This window comes from Apus apus, chromosome 1, assembly GCF_020740795.1.
Source record: "Apus apus isolate bApuApu2 chromosome 1, bApuApu2.pri.cur, whole genome shotgun sequence".
NCBI classification, from domain to species: Eukaryota; Metazoa; Chordata; class Aves; order Apodiformes; family Apodidae; genus Apus; species Apus apus.
Window position 1 is genome coordinate 142,381,906 of NC_067282.1, and position 18,362 is coordinate 142,400,267.

Sequence of the window (18,362 nt, forward strand, 5' to 3'; positions counted from 1 at the left end):
AATGCGAACTCTTGTCTATTGTAGTCAGAGATTCACTTGCTCTAGGTCGCCTGTTGCCTCTTGAAGAGACTGGCTCTGTATTTTCTGTAACCACCCATTAGGTAGCTGAAGACTGCAGGTCATGCCGCCTTAATTTCCAAGCTAAACAAGTACAGCTCGGCCTCCCTTGGGCCATGTTGCATCCTTTCTAACAATTTCAGTGGTCCTCTGCTGGACTTCTTTCAGCTTTCCAAAACCTGGTTTTGTACTGAGAAGCCCAGAACTTGACATGGTACTCCAGATGCAGTGTACAAATGTATTATACAGGGGCAAAATTACTTCCTTTAATCTGGTGGCCATGCTGGTGTGAACTTGGCCTGTATAGCTGTAAGGGGATACACTGCTGACTCCTCCTCAATGTGTTCAACATTAGCCCAAGGTCCCTTGCTTTATTATTTTTCAGGTGCAGTACTGATGAACTCAACAATTTTCCATCAGCACATCACTCCAGCTGGTCAGGCTTCAACTGAATAGGAGCCCTTTCTTCCCCTGTTTTGAGTTGTCCTCTCCTGTCCTCCACTAACATTCAGTTTTGTGTTACCTGCACACTTGGGTGCTCACTCTCCCACCACCCACAGGTGTATAAAACATAAACCAGTATCATCTCCAGTACCAACCCCTGAGGTACTCCACTTGCAGCTGCTAGATTTCGAACTGTTGACTACTGAAGTCTGAGCACAGGAGTCTGCCCTGTTTTTCACCCACATTGTAGGTTGCCCATCCACTCTTTCACTCTGTGTTTGCGGTAAGTCGGCATAAGCACACGCTGCTCTCCCCTTATCCACAGGGCTCATCACAGAAGGCAGCCAAATTAGGCTGGAGTGGTGACTGTTACGGTCACCTTATCCTTCATGGCCCTGGATGTGGCTTTAGGAGGATTTGTTCTGTAATCTTCCCAGGGATTGGCATGGGGATAGGTGCCTTGTAGTTGCCTGCATGCTCCTTGTTTCCTCTTCGTCACTCAATGGGTGTGACGTGCAGAAGGGTTCATACTCCATCAAGAACATCGTCTTTCATACCAGCATCTTTCTAGGCTTCATTCATCATTGTGACATAAGAGATTAAAAAAAAACAAAACAACCACAGAACAGCCTCTTTGAGTTGCTGTTTGTAAGATGAATGGAAAACTCTAAATGGCATAACCAAGGTGCTTCGAGCACTGCCTGTATCTAACTCCATGTAGTCTTGTGAGCAGTTATGTCAGTGTAGTACATCTAGATACGAGTCCAAGCTGGTCTGGTTGATGTCAATGCTGTTGATACATGGTCCTTTTGTACACAGTTCTTTGGACTAGAGGAAAAGCATAATATGAATGAGGGCAGCTGATCTTCTAGGAGAAATGAAATAGTCTACAGCTGCCTTCATTCAACCGTAGACTGTTTACTAGGCATCTGTCAGAGGGTAACTATCACCTTTATTTTGTGTTGTTCTAGTAACAGTTACTAGAATAAATGGAACACAGATGTGTAGCAAAGTGTTGTAGAATGGTTTGGGTTGGAAGGGGCTTTAAAGATCACCTAAGTTTCAACCCCCCTGCCTGTGCTGGGACATTTTTCACTAGACCAGGTTGCCCAAAGCCCCATCCAATCTGGCCTTGAACGCTTCCAGGAAGGTTGCATCCACAGCTTCTCTGAACAACCTGTTCCAGTCACTCACCAGCCTTGTAGTAAAGAATTTTTTCCTAATATGTAATATAAATCTACCCTTTTTCAGCTTAAAACTGTTACCCCTTGTCCTATCACTGTATGCCCCTTGTAAAAAGTCTCTCCCAGTAAAGCAAAAACTATTCAGAAATTCATCAATTGCTCACCAGACATGCCCTGATGTCTTTCTGAGTACATGTTGCATACCTTTAAAAATAATGACTGATGGAAAGAACTGCTGTACATTAACAGTAATTCTGTATGTTGGAAATGAAAGATTTGAAATGGGTGTAAAGTGCTTCTTAAAAATCATTCTCCTTCAAATCACTGTTAATGCCCCTGTGAGAAGATGAGACCTGTAGATGGAAATGAAAGGCAGGGGACTCCTTCAGATCCTCTCCAGCTGCAGTCCCTAAGAATGTGTTTGGTCAGCCTGGCTGAACCAAACAGCAACTCTGCCTGCCTGGAGCACTGAGTCAGTGGGGAGACGCAATAAATCCAGCCATTATCAAAATTCTAGCCACGCTGGCTTGGGAAGGATGATAAACGTGTAGGACAGCTGGAAACTGCACAGCAAGAGATTGAGACCATTGAGCCTTACGTAATGAGATGGCTCAGTACAAATGCATGTTAAGCTGCAAGGTAAAGGCAATGAAAGTAGAAAGCATTTATTGAAATATAGAAATATTTGTAAGGAGATGTGCTCTGTGAGTGCCTTTAAAACAAAAACCCTGCTGCAGTGAAGAGTTTTAATCTGGGATTTCTAAAGTGAAGGCTTTTCAGAAGACCATTTTTTGGCATTCTGTGTATCGTCCCCTATCCCCCTCAAAAAAAGTAATTTAAAGCCAAATGCCTGAGGTACCTGCTGTGGGTATTAATATCTGAGGAAAGCAGCCATCTCTGAACACACAAGTCCTGAGACAGCTGATGTCACTAGCCAGCCTGGAATCTTCTTTTAATGCTTGTCTGATGTGTTAGATCCAACTGCTGCCTCTGTTTCCAGGTAGATGCAGTCTGTGCTCAGACTTGAAGAAACTCGAGTCACCTGCCAGGCACTGGGCAAGCTGCTTTCCTCCCCAGAGAAATAAGGAGTTTGCTGTTGTAAAATAGCAGTGGGTCCTACACAAATCCAAATTGCAGGTCTGAGAAACAGCTCAGATTTTAATGGGGTGTGAGGTGGGCAAGCACCTTCTGTTTACTTCTGTCAGCTAATGGTTTAACTTTTCCTTTTATATAGGTGGAAATTTAGTCAGGTCTTAAATGTGTCCCTGCAGTGGCATTCTCAGAGTGCAGTACTGTAAAGATAAAAAACCTAGACATTATCTGTGCAGTGATAGCATTGCATCCCATCATTTGCTTGCCAGCTTTCCTGATAGCCTCTTAGGAGAGGAGGCAGGAGAGATGCCTTAGCTTTGCCTAGAAACATTTTTGGGAGGGAAGATTGCTGCACACCAGTGGGTGAGAATACCTGGTAACAAAGTAGTGGAATCATCTGGAGACATTCCTACCTGTTGCTGATGAACCCCCAGGTCAATGTGTGGTACTTCTGCTCCCCATCTGTGACTCGAAGCTGGTGATCTACTGGTGCACCTGCAAACCACTATCCAGGTTTGTATCCATACTCATAAAGTTTCAAGAGAGTTGGGTTGCTTGTTTTCTGGGCATTGCCTCACATTATCCCCTTTTTTAGTAGTTTTTAACCAAGAGTGGCAGATCATCAGTCCTGGCTACTCTTTGTCACAATCACTGTTGTGTGAAAGGAGACTGGGGAATAGTTTGCCAGAGGGAAACCAGAGTCTTTGCCCTGAGGGATGGGCAGACTTGACTGGTAATCAATATGTGTCTGGAGTGCCTACTGGATCTGAAGGAGGGAAGAAGCTGACATAGTCTGGCACTGATGCCCAAGTCCCTGGACTATCCCTCACTGTATCTGTAGGTAGGGTAGGTGCAGAAGAAAGTGGATTGTAAGTGGTATTCAGAAGAATGAAGGTGTTGAGGAGAGTGCTCCCCACGATGTTAATGATGCTTTAGTGATACTTTGTATCTCCAGTACTTATGCAAAGTGTAGTTGTTAGAAGGGAATGGATGGCAGGTCATGAATTAGCAAGCATGCAGTACAGTGCTCTGAAAGGATCCTACCCTGTTCCTGAGTGTGCACGTGTGAACAGGGAATTGAAGGCTGGAGCACTGACTTCCCCTGGCTTCTTGTAGGAATACACTGGGATTGGACACACCCCAGGATTTTGGGGGTGTTAGAAAATTAGAGAATACACAAAACTGAACGAATAGCAATGGAAGAGAGTACATAGCAACAGAAAAACTAGGCACAACTTAAAGATTAATTTTTTTTCTTCTTTTTTCTTTCCAAGTAAATTCTAGGAAGCTGGTGGGTCAGATTCCTGTTTGTAGCAGCAAGCAGGCTGCTTTTTTCTTTTTTTCTTTTGTGTGTAACTCTTGTGTACAGAGAGTGCAGGGAGCGCTGCTGCACAAGCAATACCTGAGATTTCTGCAAAAAGAAACTCACTTTGCTTTGTTCTAAGAAGCAGCTGATCCAAGTCCCTGTTTCTCTCTCAGCTTTGGTGGTCTCAAAGAAATGCAATTGGTTCTTGGGCTTTTTGCTTTCTTCTCTCAGAGTGTTCCCATTACACCTTGGGAAGTCCCTGCTCTGAGGGAAGTGAGGCCAAAGGAAATAATAACAAATTCCCTTTGTAGACTCTTTTTGCTCCTCTCTAGTTGCTTTCCTGTCCCAGCAGGGGACATCTCACCTCCCACCCTTCTAGGGCTGCTCATCTGCTTCCAGAGAAGCTGTGAGACTGCGAACTGCCTCTTGGGAGCCTTTTCTACCTTGCAGTTTGGTAATTCCTTACCCCACTGTGGGAAGTGTAGAGCTGCCATTCTCCACCTCCAAGACGGAGGGTCCTCCATGCAGGTTAGCACCTTGCTGCTGTCCTGTTGGCCCTGGTTGACGCTCCAGCTTCTGCACTTCCACAGTCAACGGGCTGTGTGGGGGCATTGCCTGGGTTCCTCACTGCAGCTGCACGGTAAAAGCCTTTATCTCTATGGGAAGTTGCTGCCCCCTCAAGTCCCTGTCTTTCCTTCTCACTGAGCAGAGTGCTACACCCATGGCCATTAGGGTAGTTAGGACCAGATTTGGACTGCAATAAAAAAAAAAAAAGGGCTGTTTTCTGGTTTGCTCTGGTGCAAATCCACAGCTGCTGTTCTAGCAGTTGGGTGTGTGCTGGTACTGCTACCTAGTTCAAACATTGCTGTAGGAAACTTGTAGGGTAAAGAAGAATATCAAAGACCAGTCTCATTTTCGCCCTAGATCCCAGTTATGATAAATACCAAGATTAAATGTTTAATTGGCTCAATATTTTTAATTATTCCCCCTATCTGGACACATCACTATGGATGCTTGCATTTTTTTCTCTAATTGTAATGAAATCTTCACATCTGGGCTGTGACTGACTTAATGAAACCACATTTCCAGCACTTACCAAATGATTGGCCATTGGTACCTCACCCTCTGCCTTACCTTGCAATGACCAGGAATTAAGTGTCTTCTTTCAAAAAGAGCAGTGATGGGCTGAGCCTGGCTGGCTGGAGGAAATACCTTGGTCAGATCAGCCCCTCTATGGTTTGTTGTTTGTTTTTTTTTTTCAGGTGGGCATCAGGGTTTGAATTCATGGTGGTGAGAGGGTAATAAGGCTTGGAATTTGATATTCAAAAATAGCCTAGAGTGAAGTACATGAGCAGCAGCACCCCTTTTGTTCCTTCTGGAGAAGGCTGCTCTTAAGCAGTGCCAAGAAGCTACCTCCTCCATTTAGCATGTGTGTGGTGGGTTAATCCAGCCAGACTTGATACACGTGGCTTTGCTTATATCTCTGTGCCTGGCAGCATCTCTTGATTTCAGGGCACCAAACCCTAGCTCTGCTGCCATTCCTCCTCTTGACTGGCAGGGTTAGCTTTCTGAAGACATCAGCTGGATCTAATTTGAAGCTTTTTCATCTCTGGCACTCATCAATAGAGACTGCCTTAAGTTGTCAAAAGTCGCAAATGACTCTTTACCTAAATTTTTGAGGAAAAAAAAGTCAAAGCCTGAAGGGAGGAGACTCAGTGCCGTATGTTGCAATTGACCCCCAGAACAGGATTGACTTGTAGACAGAAGATGAGCCTTGGTCTGAAGCTTGCTTCAGGCAGAATCCTATCTGTCTGGGAAGATGTCTAAAGGCTCTAGGCCTCGCTCATGTTATATCTCCAGGCCCCACCAAGCTCTGAGCCAGTTCAGTAGGTGAGTGGCAGGGAGCACTTATCCACTATGTGAGCTGCTTTTTTCCTCTGCAGAGGTAACTCTGAAGTTTCTACCTATGCTGCCTTGTAGGGACCTCAGCAAGGCAGCCAAGGGGAAGGTTAGAGAAGATGGGTGGCACAGGTCCCTCCACTTCCTCCTGCCCTGCCTCAGGGTGCTGATGACTGCAAAAGCAAAACAGGAGACACAAACAGCTTGTGATGAGCAGCAGCCAGGATCTGGCACGCTCTGCAGAGCCTTGCAAGGGTGCTTGTGGCTGGGTGGCATTTCATGGATGGGCTCTGGACTCCCAGGTAGGTGGTGCTTCTCCAAGCACAGCATCCCTTCATGCTATGCTGGCCCAGGAGCTCAGCCAGGGCACTCACTCCCTGTGCTGAGAGGAGGGCAGCCTGGGATGTTCTGAAGAGGTAATGCTGCCTGTCAGTGCAGGGTCTTTCTAAAATCTGCTGGTTTTCTGATTTTTGTAAGCTGGAAAAACTGAGCTTGTGTTTTATTTTACTGAGCTTTTTTGAAATGCTGAAGTTTTCACTTTGTTTTCCCTTATTTGGAAAACTTCTTTCAGAAAGTTTAAAAAACTTTCATTCTGTCCACCAATGACTGTCTGACCATGGGATTTTCTCCCAGAGTGGAAACTTTGTATTCTGAGTAGTTACCAGCCCAGCAGGTCTCCTGAATTAAAAACTATCCTTTCACTTTTTTTAGAGTGTGAAAACAAGTATGAACAGATGCTGTGAGAACACTGCTCAAACCTTGCCTGTTTAAAACCAGATGATGAGTTTTCTGTGGAAGAATCAGTTTATCAGGTGCAACCCTCTCTCACGTCTGAGAAAGTATTTTCTTTTCTCTCGCCAGAACATGCCCTTTGCAGGCCGACAAGGTGCAGGGGCATGTAAATCACATCCCCATCAATGGCTTTGATTTCGTTCTTTCTGCGGACAGGCTGTTTCCGGTTTATATCTTCACCTCAGAGGAGAAGGATGTGCAGAGCATAAAGGCCATCATCCTGATGGTCCAAATATACATTCTGTACACCCATGTCTACCTTGTCCCTGGTCAGTCTGTTGATCTTACACGTCTCATTTCTGGGCCACTTAAGCAATACTGTTATCATTACTAGCCTGAAATTCTGATTTCCTTTGACTTGTGGTTCTTGATATGAAAATACCCTCTAATTAACTTGTTGGCTGCAAGAACAAACAGGTGAGTTTCATTTTCTCAATGCAAGCTATCCTGTTTCGCATCAGGGTGGCAATGACCAGTCCTTGGAAAAGTGGTGATTCCTGTGCTCTCCCTAAAATTACCTCAGGCTCAGTTCCCACAGTTACTCTGCAGGGACTTGTTCAGGCTGACCAGTCACTGGAAAAGTGGAACTAGGGAAAAGCCCTGAGGAGCTCGTGGTGCCTGATGGGGGGCAGGGACAAGTAGAAGAAGATGCTAAAAAGATTGAAGTCTTTTAGGCTCAGGATTCTTTTGTTGCTACTCAACTCTTGTTTATAATATGTATTATATTATAAGCATACATACAGGTAACTATACATATGTGCTTACACATGCATAACCTTGCAATGCCTACATTTTTGCCCATAAATTAAACAATGTTTCAAGCTTGTTCCTGAGCTCTGGCAGGAGTGTCATCTGTTTACCTCCTTTATGCAACATACAGTGTCCACAGGCAGATGCATCTTGCACCACAAGCAGCCTGGGCACAAAAGTGAGACCTCTGCCACTCTGCAGATGTCCAGTAGGGACAGGGTTTTTCTTGCCTCAGGATTCTGGTCTTTTGGGTCATTATTTTGAAGCAAACTGCAGCTGAGTGAGACTGTCCAAATGGCTGCAGCAGGATCTTCTGTCACTGCAGGAACTGCAGGCTTTTGCAATGGCTTTTGGCTTCTGGCACTCTAGTTTAAAAATACATATGCCTCTCTGGGAGGGAGCTTAGTGGCTCAAGCAGGAGTCAGTCCTTTGTGCTTACTTTGGCTTCGTTCTCTGCTGAGCAGTCTCCATGTTCCTGTAACGTGCCAGCCCGTATCAGTCTCTGTTTATTCTCTTTCTGTGCATATGTGTGACAATTTTGCTTGCTACCAGCCATGGTCGCTTAAGCTGAATAGCATTTTCAGGCTGAAAAGGCAAGTACGAGGGTGGTTATCAGATAGAGGAAATGCATCGTATTTGCTCTGGCCTTTGGTTCCCAGATAATATAATGGAAAATTGTGTTCCTGGAAGCTGGGAGGTGGCTTGCAAGATTACACAGCCCCGAAACGCATGGAGGCAGTTTGTCACATATGACAGAGGAGTGGAGGGGGAGGTGGAAGTGGGGAGCATAGCTGTTCTGGGTGCTCAGCAAAGGTCAGGCACAGCTGATGCCTTCTTAACATTGGAAATACCATTTCCCTCTTCCCTTTTCCCCTCTGAGTGCCTTTGAACCCCTCCTCCTTTTACTTTTGAACTGCCCCTCTGAGTGGCTGGAGGTAGCTGGATGTTTTGGAGGAGAGAAATCTAATCAACACTCATTCCTTGCTCAGCTGGGTATAGACACGAAGCAAGACCAGAGCTGTGGGTAGGTCCTGTGGTTCCTGCTAGAGCATGCAGGGCCAGCACTCGTGTCTGCAGGCTGTGCAGGATGTGGGGGGCTGGGGCCAGTTCTTGTGCACATCTGCCCCAGAAAATGTTGAAGTACTTCTTTAACTCCAGAGGGTGGTTGTTCCAGGCTTGCTGTGTTCAGGCAATGAGCTCTTCCCAAGGGGTGCAGCCTCAGCTGCTGGTGGAAGACTGGATCCTAGCTGGAGACAGAAATCTTGACAAATGTTGTAAGGTAAAGATGAGCAAAATACAACATAAATTTCAAGAGAGGAATAGGCAGCCTTTAGGAACAGGACTTTTCCAGCCCTTGTACTGGCTGTGGTGTGAGGTACACTGACTGAGATTGTCCTGGTCCAGTGCTATTGTTGTCATGGTTTGACTCAGGATTGACAAAAATGCTCTCTTTCCCTTCCTCCTCACACTCAGGTAGGGAAGGAGAGAGAGACTCTGGATTGAAAACTAAACTACGCAGCTTTACTTAAATGCTAATGATGAAATAAAATATATACAATTGTATACAAATATGTTCAGGAATGCGCAAAAGCCTCTTGCCTCCCCCCACCCCAGAAACTCCCACAGCACTCTCCTGAGCTGTGAACAGTCCCAGGACATCTTGCTTTTCTCCAAAACAGGGAGAAGTGGCTAAGCCACCTGTGCCCCACTGCTGTGCTGCCCTACGCCAGCAAAGGTGTTTTGGCAGCCTCTCCTGGACTTGGAAGCTGCTTCAGGACCCACTCAGGGTAGGATCACTCAGTACAGTCTGTCCCAGTAAATGGTGGGGTCCCAGCATAACCACTTAAGATGGGGCGGGGAGGAGTGTGGCTGCGCCAGCTAGTGCCATCTTCAGCCCTTGCTCAGAGGGATTGCTAAGCAGATAGAATTCTATTTTGTACCTCTGGCAGGGGAGGCCACCTGCAAAATAACTGCATTGTGCCATCCCAGGGGGTGGCATGAGAGTGATGCACACAGGAGAGGCACCAGCATCAGTGCTGCCACTTGGCAGCACTTGTGGCGTTGGGAGGATGATGCTCTGCAGCCAGCTGGTTCAGCTTGCACAACTCTGGGTAGCAAACACTGCTGCAAAAGCCTTTCCCTGGTGTCTTCCTTATTCATATAAATAAAATAAATGTATGTGTATCTGTAAAAATATTTTAAAATGGCATTATCTCAGTGTAAATTTATTTTTCTGTTACTACCCTGTGCAGGGTATCTAGGCTTGGTTTTAAAAAACAAAACAAAACAAACAACAAAAGCTATTCACGTTCTTCCATCTCTCTTATTTTTTTCTTCCAATTCTGTTTCCTAAGGTTTAGTTTATTACTGCCCGCATTTTTCCACTTGGCTTAGGTATGGTTGCAGACTCAAAATCTTAGAATCAAGTTTCATCCTATGCATTTTTCCCTTTAGGTTTTCATTGTCACTGCCAGACTGGTTAAAGTCCCTCTCAGTTTCTTTGTCTTCTGCAATTTAAAAAAGGTGTTTTGAGAACATGTTTTTTTTGCAGTTGTAAGTGATCTCTTGTGATGTTTTTTTTGGTACTTTTCTCATTCTATCTTCAGTGAAAAGGTTTGGAGTTTTTTTGATGTGTTGTTGTTGTTTGTTTGTTTGTTGTTTTAGTTTGTTTTGGGTTGGTTGGTTTTGTTTGTTTGTTTTAAATCTCTCAAGTAACATCTCTCAAAACCATGTGGAGTTTTTCTTGTTTCACTCCAGAAGATGTATAAAATGACGTTTTACTTTACGCTTTGCTTGGGATTTTCCAACTTTCTTTTGCGCTTGTAGATTTAATATTTCCCCTTGCTGCTTCTGTCTACACTAAACATTTGCTTTCATTTTCAACTTATTGTTGTGTTCAGTGAAGTGTTATCTCGCTGGGAGGAAGTCAAATAGTTTGTTATTGGTTACACAGTTTCCTATTATAGTCTATTCATTCCTGCCAATTAGCTTGTCATCTGGTTGATAAGATTGTTGCCACCGGTGCACTGCAGTGATCGTGGTTATCCAGGCATATTTTAGTAGTGATGCTCATGCACACAATAGTTTTGAGAACCTCTATAAATGTTTCCTTATTCAATCTCCTTTCTCCATGCCACCAGGCAAGATATTATTTGACTTTGCTGGGTTTTTTTAATCCCTATATCCTTACCCTAACTATTTAAGAGCTACACTATTCTCTGTGAGATTATTTCTGCAGAGGGATGTTCTCCATATCTCACCATCTTGTGTAATTCCTTCTCTGGAACATCTTCCCTGATTTTCAACAATCACCAGTTTGAGGACTGGAGCTGACTTATTTGAACCATCCTGCTCAGTCACTGTGGAGAAGGAGCAGCCCTTTGTGACTTTGCTTAGTTCCTTACTCTGTGGCAATGGCCACAGGTACCACGTTTAATTAATTATGCACAATGGGAGGAAAAAGCAGTTGCTTTTAGTTTAAATCTGAATATTTAATCAAATGTCATTAGTTGTTGCAGTATGAGATGTAGTAAATTATATGTTCCTCTTTCCTGTCTTCTCCTTGTTTCCTAGACCTCTGTTGTCACTCTCTTTATCCTAGGCATCTCTTCCCTAGATGAGGAGTCGTCATCTATTTGATCACTCCTTGGTTTAATCTGTTCCTTACATCTGCCCATCCCTCTTCTCTTTCCCTGTTTCTCCTGTAGGAAACCCAGTGCTGGGTGGTACATGATAGATTAACATGGTGACACCACAGAGTTTGCTACTTCATTCCTGTCGTTCTCCTAATACCTTCTCAAGCTGCCTGTACACGGCTCAGATGTTCCTGCTTCTTTGCAGCCCCAATACAAGGACAACAAACTAAAAAATGTCACTTTTTTATACCCTCTTGCCCCAGATATTAATCTCAACAGATGTAATAAAATATTTTTAAAACCTTGCTTTGCTTAACATCCTTGGACTATCACAGCTGTAACACATCTACCATGAACAATATTCTGTTCTGTTTGCCTTTTTTATGGTCTTAAAGCATGGAGCTAGTGTCGTTAGGTAAACTACCTGCAGTGATCCAAAGACCTCCTTCATAAGCAGCCACGGCTAATTTTGCAACTCTGTGCTGGGAATGCATAACTGCGGCTTTTTTTTCTCCCCGGTGCATGATTTTATCTGCTGCTTGGTTGCCCACTACCCTCATGGCTTCTGGAGTCATGTCCTGAGATGGGGCAGTGCTGCTTCTGGGAAAGACAAGCGGCAAAGATCCCCTGCGTGTGAGGGAAGAGAGTTTGCAGCTCTCTCAGTGAATGAGGCTGTATTGGTCCCTTAGTAAGAAGCAGCAGAGAGTTTAGCAGAGTTTATATCCAGCCAAGAGCTTTGGTGCCCACTGCTGAGGCCATCTGAGCATTGTGGTTTGGGCTGTGATGCAGGACCTTGCCCCGTGCTCATGTCCTCCCTGCTGAGCACAGACCCTGTGATGGGAATTCACCATGAATTTGTATTTCATCTCTTACCTCTTCCCAGCAGATCTCAGGACAGGGCTGTGAGGGCACCTGTGTGCTGTGGTGTCCTGCACCTCCAGGGACAGCCTTGGGCAGAGAGACGATGGAGAGCAGGAGTCAAGCAGTCCCAGCCTGGGAAGGAGAGCACTGGCGGAGGCGGCGTGAGCCCTTCTCGCAGGCGGGGGGAACGAGCCCCTTTGCACTGGCCATGAAATCAGTCATGTGTAGGTTTTTGTCCTGCCCTGGGGGGTGGGGGAAGGAATGTGGGTTGGGCGAAGTCTAGGATTACACCACAGCTGAATTTTTTCTTTCCACAATTTAAATAGCCAGCACCTTTCGGTCCTGCCTTAGCGTCTCCTGTCAGCTCGTGTCCCAACCGCGCCGTCTGCAAGGTAACATCTTTGTCCCTGTTTTCTTCTGCCCTGCTCCCCCCGTGCCCCGCACCCACCCAGGTCTGCTGTAGATGAGAGGTCACGGTGTGCTTTCTGCCTGTTTAATAATTTTCTAGTGTGGAGGGGTCCTCCCGGTCCTTCCTTGTGGCCCCTGTCAAACGCCTGCCAGGGATTCTTGCTCCTCTTCACCTCCCAAAGTGTTTTATAGGGAACTGCTGTGTAGGGGGAGGGGAGAGGTCAAAAGTGCTGCTTTGCCTTTATTTTTCTCTCTTTGGATGAGGGAGAGTGTCATTTGCTGCCGGTGCCTTTTTCTGTTCTCCTGGCATGGGATCTGCGGGTGGGAATGAATGGTAGTCTTAGGATGGGGCTAGAGGAGCTGCCTCTTCTGGGCATGAGTGGGCTTCAAAGCTGGCACCGTGTGGAAGAAGGTGCCTGCCTTGGGATGACGTCCTCAGCAGTGCCAGCTTTGGCACCAGGCATTGGTGGGAACTGCAGTCTTCACCCTTTGCCCCATGGGGATCAGCAGCCAGGAGGGCATCCTGCCCACAAGGAACAGCTTCAAACACCCCCTGAGCCTCCTAAATGGCTGTGGTGGAGCTGGTGCCACCCACACCACCCATGCCTGCCTCCTTGCTGTGCTCGAGGCACCAGCTGTGCACCAGCAGTCACACCATGCCCTGGCTTTCCTGAGAGAAGAGGTGTACTCTCAGAGTTTTTTGGGGGAAGGTGGGACAGTGAGAGGGGTGCCCACCTACTCTGTGCCAGTCTTCTGCCTCTCTTAGCAGAGATCTCTCTAGAGGTGGGAGAAGCTCTCGTGGTACCAAAGCTTCCCAAGAGCAGTGCTGTGGGGAGCCTCTGCAGGCAACGGGCAGATGTTTGGAGGGGCACACCCTGGGAGAGGAGAGATCCCAGACAGCCATGATACCTGTCCCCTTACTTTTCCTGCTATTAGAAGGATAGCACTGTCCTTTTACTGTAGCCTTATAGATTGCCAGCAGCAGTTGCCACCACTGAAAGCAGAAACTTGTTTCCCTCTTGTTTCAGTTTATACTCTTCCCACATCTGCTATTTCTGTGTGTTTTGTGACCTTAATTACATTTTCTGCAAAACCAGACCTTGTGAAGAAGCAACAGGGGAGAAACAAACCTTTATAAAGTACCTTCTTGAGTGGTTGATCCTGCTCTCACCCCCTTTCCCATCTTAGGTCTGTTCCCAGCACCTGCTCCAGTGGGAGATCCTGGCTGAGCCACTGGGTCTTCAGAGTAACTTGAATGCTTGAAGGATGGGCTTCCAGAACCAGGAATGTTTTGAGATGTGTCAACTAAAAATAATGAAACTGGTTGTGGCTTTTAGGGACTAGTTTTGGACTAAGCAATGAAAATGCATGTGTGCTCTTTGTGCCTTGCTGCCAGCAGGAATAGGTGTAAGGAGTAAGAGAGGAACGATTCAGTTTGTGTGTGTGTGTGCATCCTCTTGCCTCCTGTAGCCCAAATTTCTGCCTTGTTGCATGGCTTACGCTGAATGTAATGGAGGAAACTCTTTCTGAAGGTGGGATGGATTACAGAGTCCCTGGCGCTGTCAGCAATGGTGAAACGGTGCCTGCACACTCCGGCATGGAAAAGGAGAAGGAGGAGGAGGACAAGACCCTGGAGCGAGGGCAGTGGAACAACAAGCTGGAGTATGTCTTGTCTGTGGCTGGGGAGATCATTGGCCTGGGAAATGTCTGGCGCTTCCCCTACCTTTGCTACAAGAACGGTGGAGGTAAGTGCAGCCCTGGCTCCAGTTAATCCCAGGGATGCTTGGTCACTAGTGTCCCTCCATGATCCATCTTGTCTCTGCAACCTCCATGTCTGGCCATGTTCTCCTCTAGCAGCGGCTTCTCAGCAATTTCCAATCAATGAATCTGAAGAGAGGATGCCAACCTGCCAGCATAGTGCCATCATCTGAACCACAAGCTGGGGTTGTTTTGACCCAATGGGATGTGGGTGATGGAGTAGCAACATCCCAGGGTTTCTGGTGGCTGTAGCCATGTTTCCCTGGGGTGTGCGGAGCCCTGCTCCTGCTGGTGAGGTGGGTGACCATCTGCAGGGGGAGGAAGAGGGATCAGGGTGGGGGCTTGGCTCTCTGAGCAGTGTGACTCCTGCCAGGCACCTCTTCCTTGAGGAGCACCAGGCACCCTGTACAAATAGGGTGGTGGATCCCGGTGATGCAGCAGAGAGCGGTGCAGGATACCAAAGGGCACCGGTGTCTTAGCAGGTGCTGTGAGGAACAGCATTATTCCTTGAAGTCTCAGGGGGCCTCAGGGGGCTGATCTGGTGTCTGACCATGGATGTCCACCACGTGCTGGAACCAGATGACAGGGACAGGGCAGAGTGGTGTGGCTTTCCCTGCCTTGATGCAGAAGCACAGCACTCATACTGTGCCCCAGGGTGTCCCCCTGGCATCCACTGGAGCTTTGAGCATGTGGGATAGGGGTCACCTGCCCCTGAGCTGCATGTCAGGGCTGTTAGGGGTGCAGATGGATGTGTCTGATGGAGAGGGAGGGGGTATTGCTGTTACTGATGAGGTGCTGGCACATCGGGGCTGCTCCGGCTGTGCTTGGCAGAGACCAGTGCCTGATTCCCCCATGGACAGGCTGCCTCACGGCTTGGCAGCAGAGCTGGGCTCGCTTTTGCAGGTGGAGGTTTGCTGTGGGCTTTTACAGGTGTTTGTGCTTGCTTTTAGTTTGTGGCTGCCTTTAAAGGGAGAAAACTGTTTTTTTAAAAAAAAAGAAACTCTGAAACTTTTCTCAAGTTTGGCTCAGTGGCACATTGAGAGAGGGAGTTGCTCTCCCTGTCTGGTGATTAATTGCTAATTGGGCTCTCCGGAAGGACAGGGAAGAGGGGAAATGGCACTTGGCTGGGAGCTGGCAGGGAGTGAGTACTGGGGACCTGGGGCTGAAATCCCCTGGCTTGAGCTTGGGGTAGTCTCATGGGCCTCACTAAACTGCTTTCATCCCAGTGGCATAAAAGAGGATTAACTGCTGTTTAGCTACTTTCATGCCGTGGTTTGCTCAGCACTTGTTTCTTTTCACCAGGTGGTCCAGCATTTTCTTTCCCTGTTGAAAAAGGAGGATTTTTTGTGTTTTGTTTTTCCACAGGGAACATTTCTAGGCTGCTTGCTGAGCAGTGTCTGCTCCCACTGCTGAACCCTTCCTGGGTGCTGTCCCATTGGGAGGACCAGGACCTGGGACCCTGTCTTGGCACCTCATGCCTTGGGTGCCAGGGATGAGCTCAGGGAGGGCTCTGGGAAAGGGGAGCTGCTGTGTGTGTAATTGGACAGTGGAGGCAAGATGCAAAAAAAGCCTTTTTTCCTCCAATAAATGGGTCTGAATCACAGCCCTGTGAAGCAGCAGAGACTATGAGGAGTTTGAAGCCTCAGGCAAATTTTTCATATTCAGCCCCCTTCCCATGATGTTAGAGAAGGGATGACACATCCCTCTCATCCAGAGGGGAAAGCATTTCCCAGATGGTTTCTCTTGGGGCAGGACAGTGCAATGAAGCTGTGCAGGACTCCAGTCTCCCTCCTGCTTTGCAGAGCCCAGCCTACCCTGACTGGTGCTGTATCAAATCTCTTGTAATGCCTCAAGATTAATTTTAAAAGCTGCCAGACGTTTTATCCTATACTCCTTTGGGAAGGCTGGTCCAGGCACTTTGCTTCTATGGTACCTCAGTAAAGGAGAGGGACCTTTATTTAATTTCCAGCTCCGGGTCAACCATGGTCAGCCCACAGCCATTAGCTCTTGTTGCCAGCATTACTGTTTGGCTGCAAGAGCTCTGCCCAGCTGGCTGCCTCTTTCTCTCCCCACTGAAATAAATGTGTGTAGGCAGTGGTGAAAACTGCTCTCAGCTCTTGCTTTGCTTGACTTAACATCAAGCCCTTCACAAAGAAAATATCTGCAAAATCTGAGTTATGCGAAGATTTCCTTTCTTTAGGGATATTTCCACATGACAACGAGAGAGTAGCCCCTTACATATTTTGCACTCCGTGTCTGATACCAAGGCCCGACAGATTGGAGTAAAAGCAAAATAAGGAGCCAAAAAAAACCCCAAACAAGTTCTTTTTGCTCTTGTTCACTCTTGCTTTCCCCTCCCATGGTGGGGCCAGGCCCTCCCTGGGCAGGCTGGCCCCACTGATTGGGAAATCCTGGGGAAGCCTGTCTGGTGCTGTGGCTGCCTGTGCCGCACCCCCTCCTCAGCGCTCCCCACACCGGCGGGTCCCCAGGGCCCGCAGCCACCACCATCCCTGCAGGTGCAGAGGGGGAAGGGGGCCGTGGGGGAGGACATGTGTGGCAGCATTTCCCCCTTCGCCTTCAGCAGGGTCCGCCTGTGGGAGCTGGGGGCTGGAGGGATGTCAGCCAGCCCTGGGGGCTGCTGAGGCGTGCTGATGGACCCCTCTCAGCCCCCCACCATGGGCTGCCCTCACTGATGCCCCCCACAACAGTTGAGCAGAGTGGCTCTGCTGGGTGACTCTCCTTGTCTTTTCTACCTTGCAGGCCCAGCCTGAAGACTGTCCTGCCTGTGTGGGCAAGCAGCAGTCCTCTGCCAGCTGAAATGAGATGGGGGGTGGCAGTGGGGCTGGTGTCAGGGTCATCCCACCCTGCCTGTCCCCCCACCTGGACGGTGAGGGGAAGCAGGGCAGATCACAGCCCCTGGCCCAAATATGTCTCTGCAAATCCCTCTTTCACCCCACCATAATTTTGCATTATTTCACATCCCGTGTGTCAGGACACTCCAGTTAGACTCTCAAAGAGCAAAATCTGCCTGAAACCTGGAATAACCTGAGGTGCTGAGGAAGATGACAAGCCCAGACCACAGGCTGCAAATAAGGGAAACTCAGTCTGGAGAGCTTGACCTGCCACCACAGAGGCCTCCCCTGCTGCAGTTTAGTTGAATACAAACTTTTATAGAAGAATAATCTTGCTTGGAAATAGGGTCCACTTTTTTGATAATATGATTGCATATAAGTTGGGAGCTGAGGGGACGGTGTTGATACAACCACTTCCCCTGCCCTCACCAACTTCTCTTTACTGATAAAGGGAGAGCACATGGGCAGATGCTTGTTGTTCCCTGGGGCTGCCAGGTACCAGCATCCTGCCCTTCAGCTGCCGTTTGCCCACAGGGAGACGCCAAGATTCCCTCTCTGCCAATTTTGTTAATTGCTTTTTTTATTATTTTTTTTTTTTTGCAGGAGGTGGAAGCTCTGTCCACTGCTGGGATAAGTGTGGGGTGGGACTTCTGGTTGGTCCCTAAAGCCCCTTTTCCCTCTCCCTGCCTCTGCATGCTACCTAAGCTTCTTAATGAAATCTCTTGGGTTTTTGAGTTTATTTCAGCACTGGGGTTCTTGTTTCCCCTACACCCCCACCGACCCAACCCCAGAGCCAGTTAGCATCTCAGCAGCACAGGAAAGGCCTATGCAGGGAAGACACATTTAGTGGCTGGCTGGGTTGCCACCTTTGACCCTGCACGCCCCTCTGAGCCCACTGCAGCACAGCTGTTGCTCTCCAGTTGGGACCTCCCCTTTTCATACCAGCTACCTGTCCTGCCCCGTTTCCCTGCCTTTGCAACAGGGCTTGGGCAGCTCCGGTGGTGCTGGAGAGAGCATGGATGTTGCAGGGTTGTCTCCTGTGCTCTGTGGGAAAAATGCCATTGCTACATTTAACAAGAGACTGGGGTAATCTAAAGCCTGGTGCGTTTTATCTCTCCCTGCCCGATTTCATGACAGGGCTCGAGCAGGAGGGCAGCCCTGGCCTCTGCTGTGAGTACATACTTTCCTGTACTGTTTGCTTTTCATTTGTGTATCTGCTCCTTTTTGATGAGTGAATGATTGAGCAAGGGTGAAGGTGGCAGTCTATGTGCTCCTCAGTGCCTTGGTGTTGTCATCCATGGGCTTGTCAGCTTACTCAGAATAA

At 47.6% G+C, this 18,362-nt stretch overlaps 1 protein-coding gene across 1 annotated transcript in view; it reads left to right on the forward strand.

Annotated features, from left to right (window-relative positions):
• The first annotated feature begins 12,346 nt into the window (after nucleotides 1–12,346).
• The window catches only part of SLC6A13 (solute carrier family 6 member 13), a 31,569-nt gene continuing 25,553 nt past the window's right edge, over nucleotides 12,347–18,362 (forward strand). Inside the window, exons 1-2 of the mRNA XM_051608920.1 lie at nucleotides 12,347–12,412; nucleotides 13,961–14,173. Coding sequence (XP_051464880.1) covers nucleotides 13,966–14,173 — 208 coding nt within the window. The 5' untranslated portion in view covers nucleotides 12,347–12,412; nucleotides 13,961–13,965. The remainder of the gene's footprint in view (nucleotides 12,413–13,960; nucleotides 14,174–18,362) is intronic.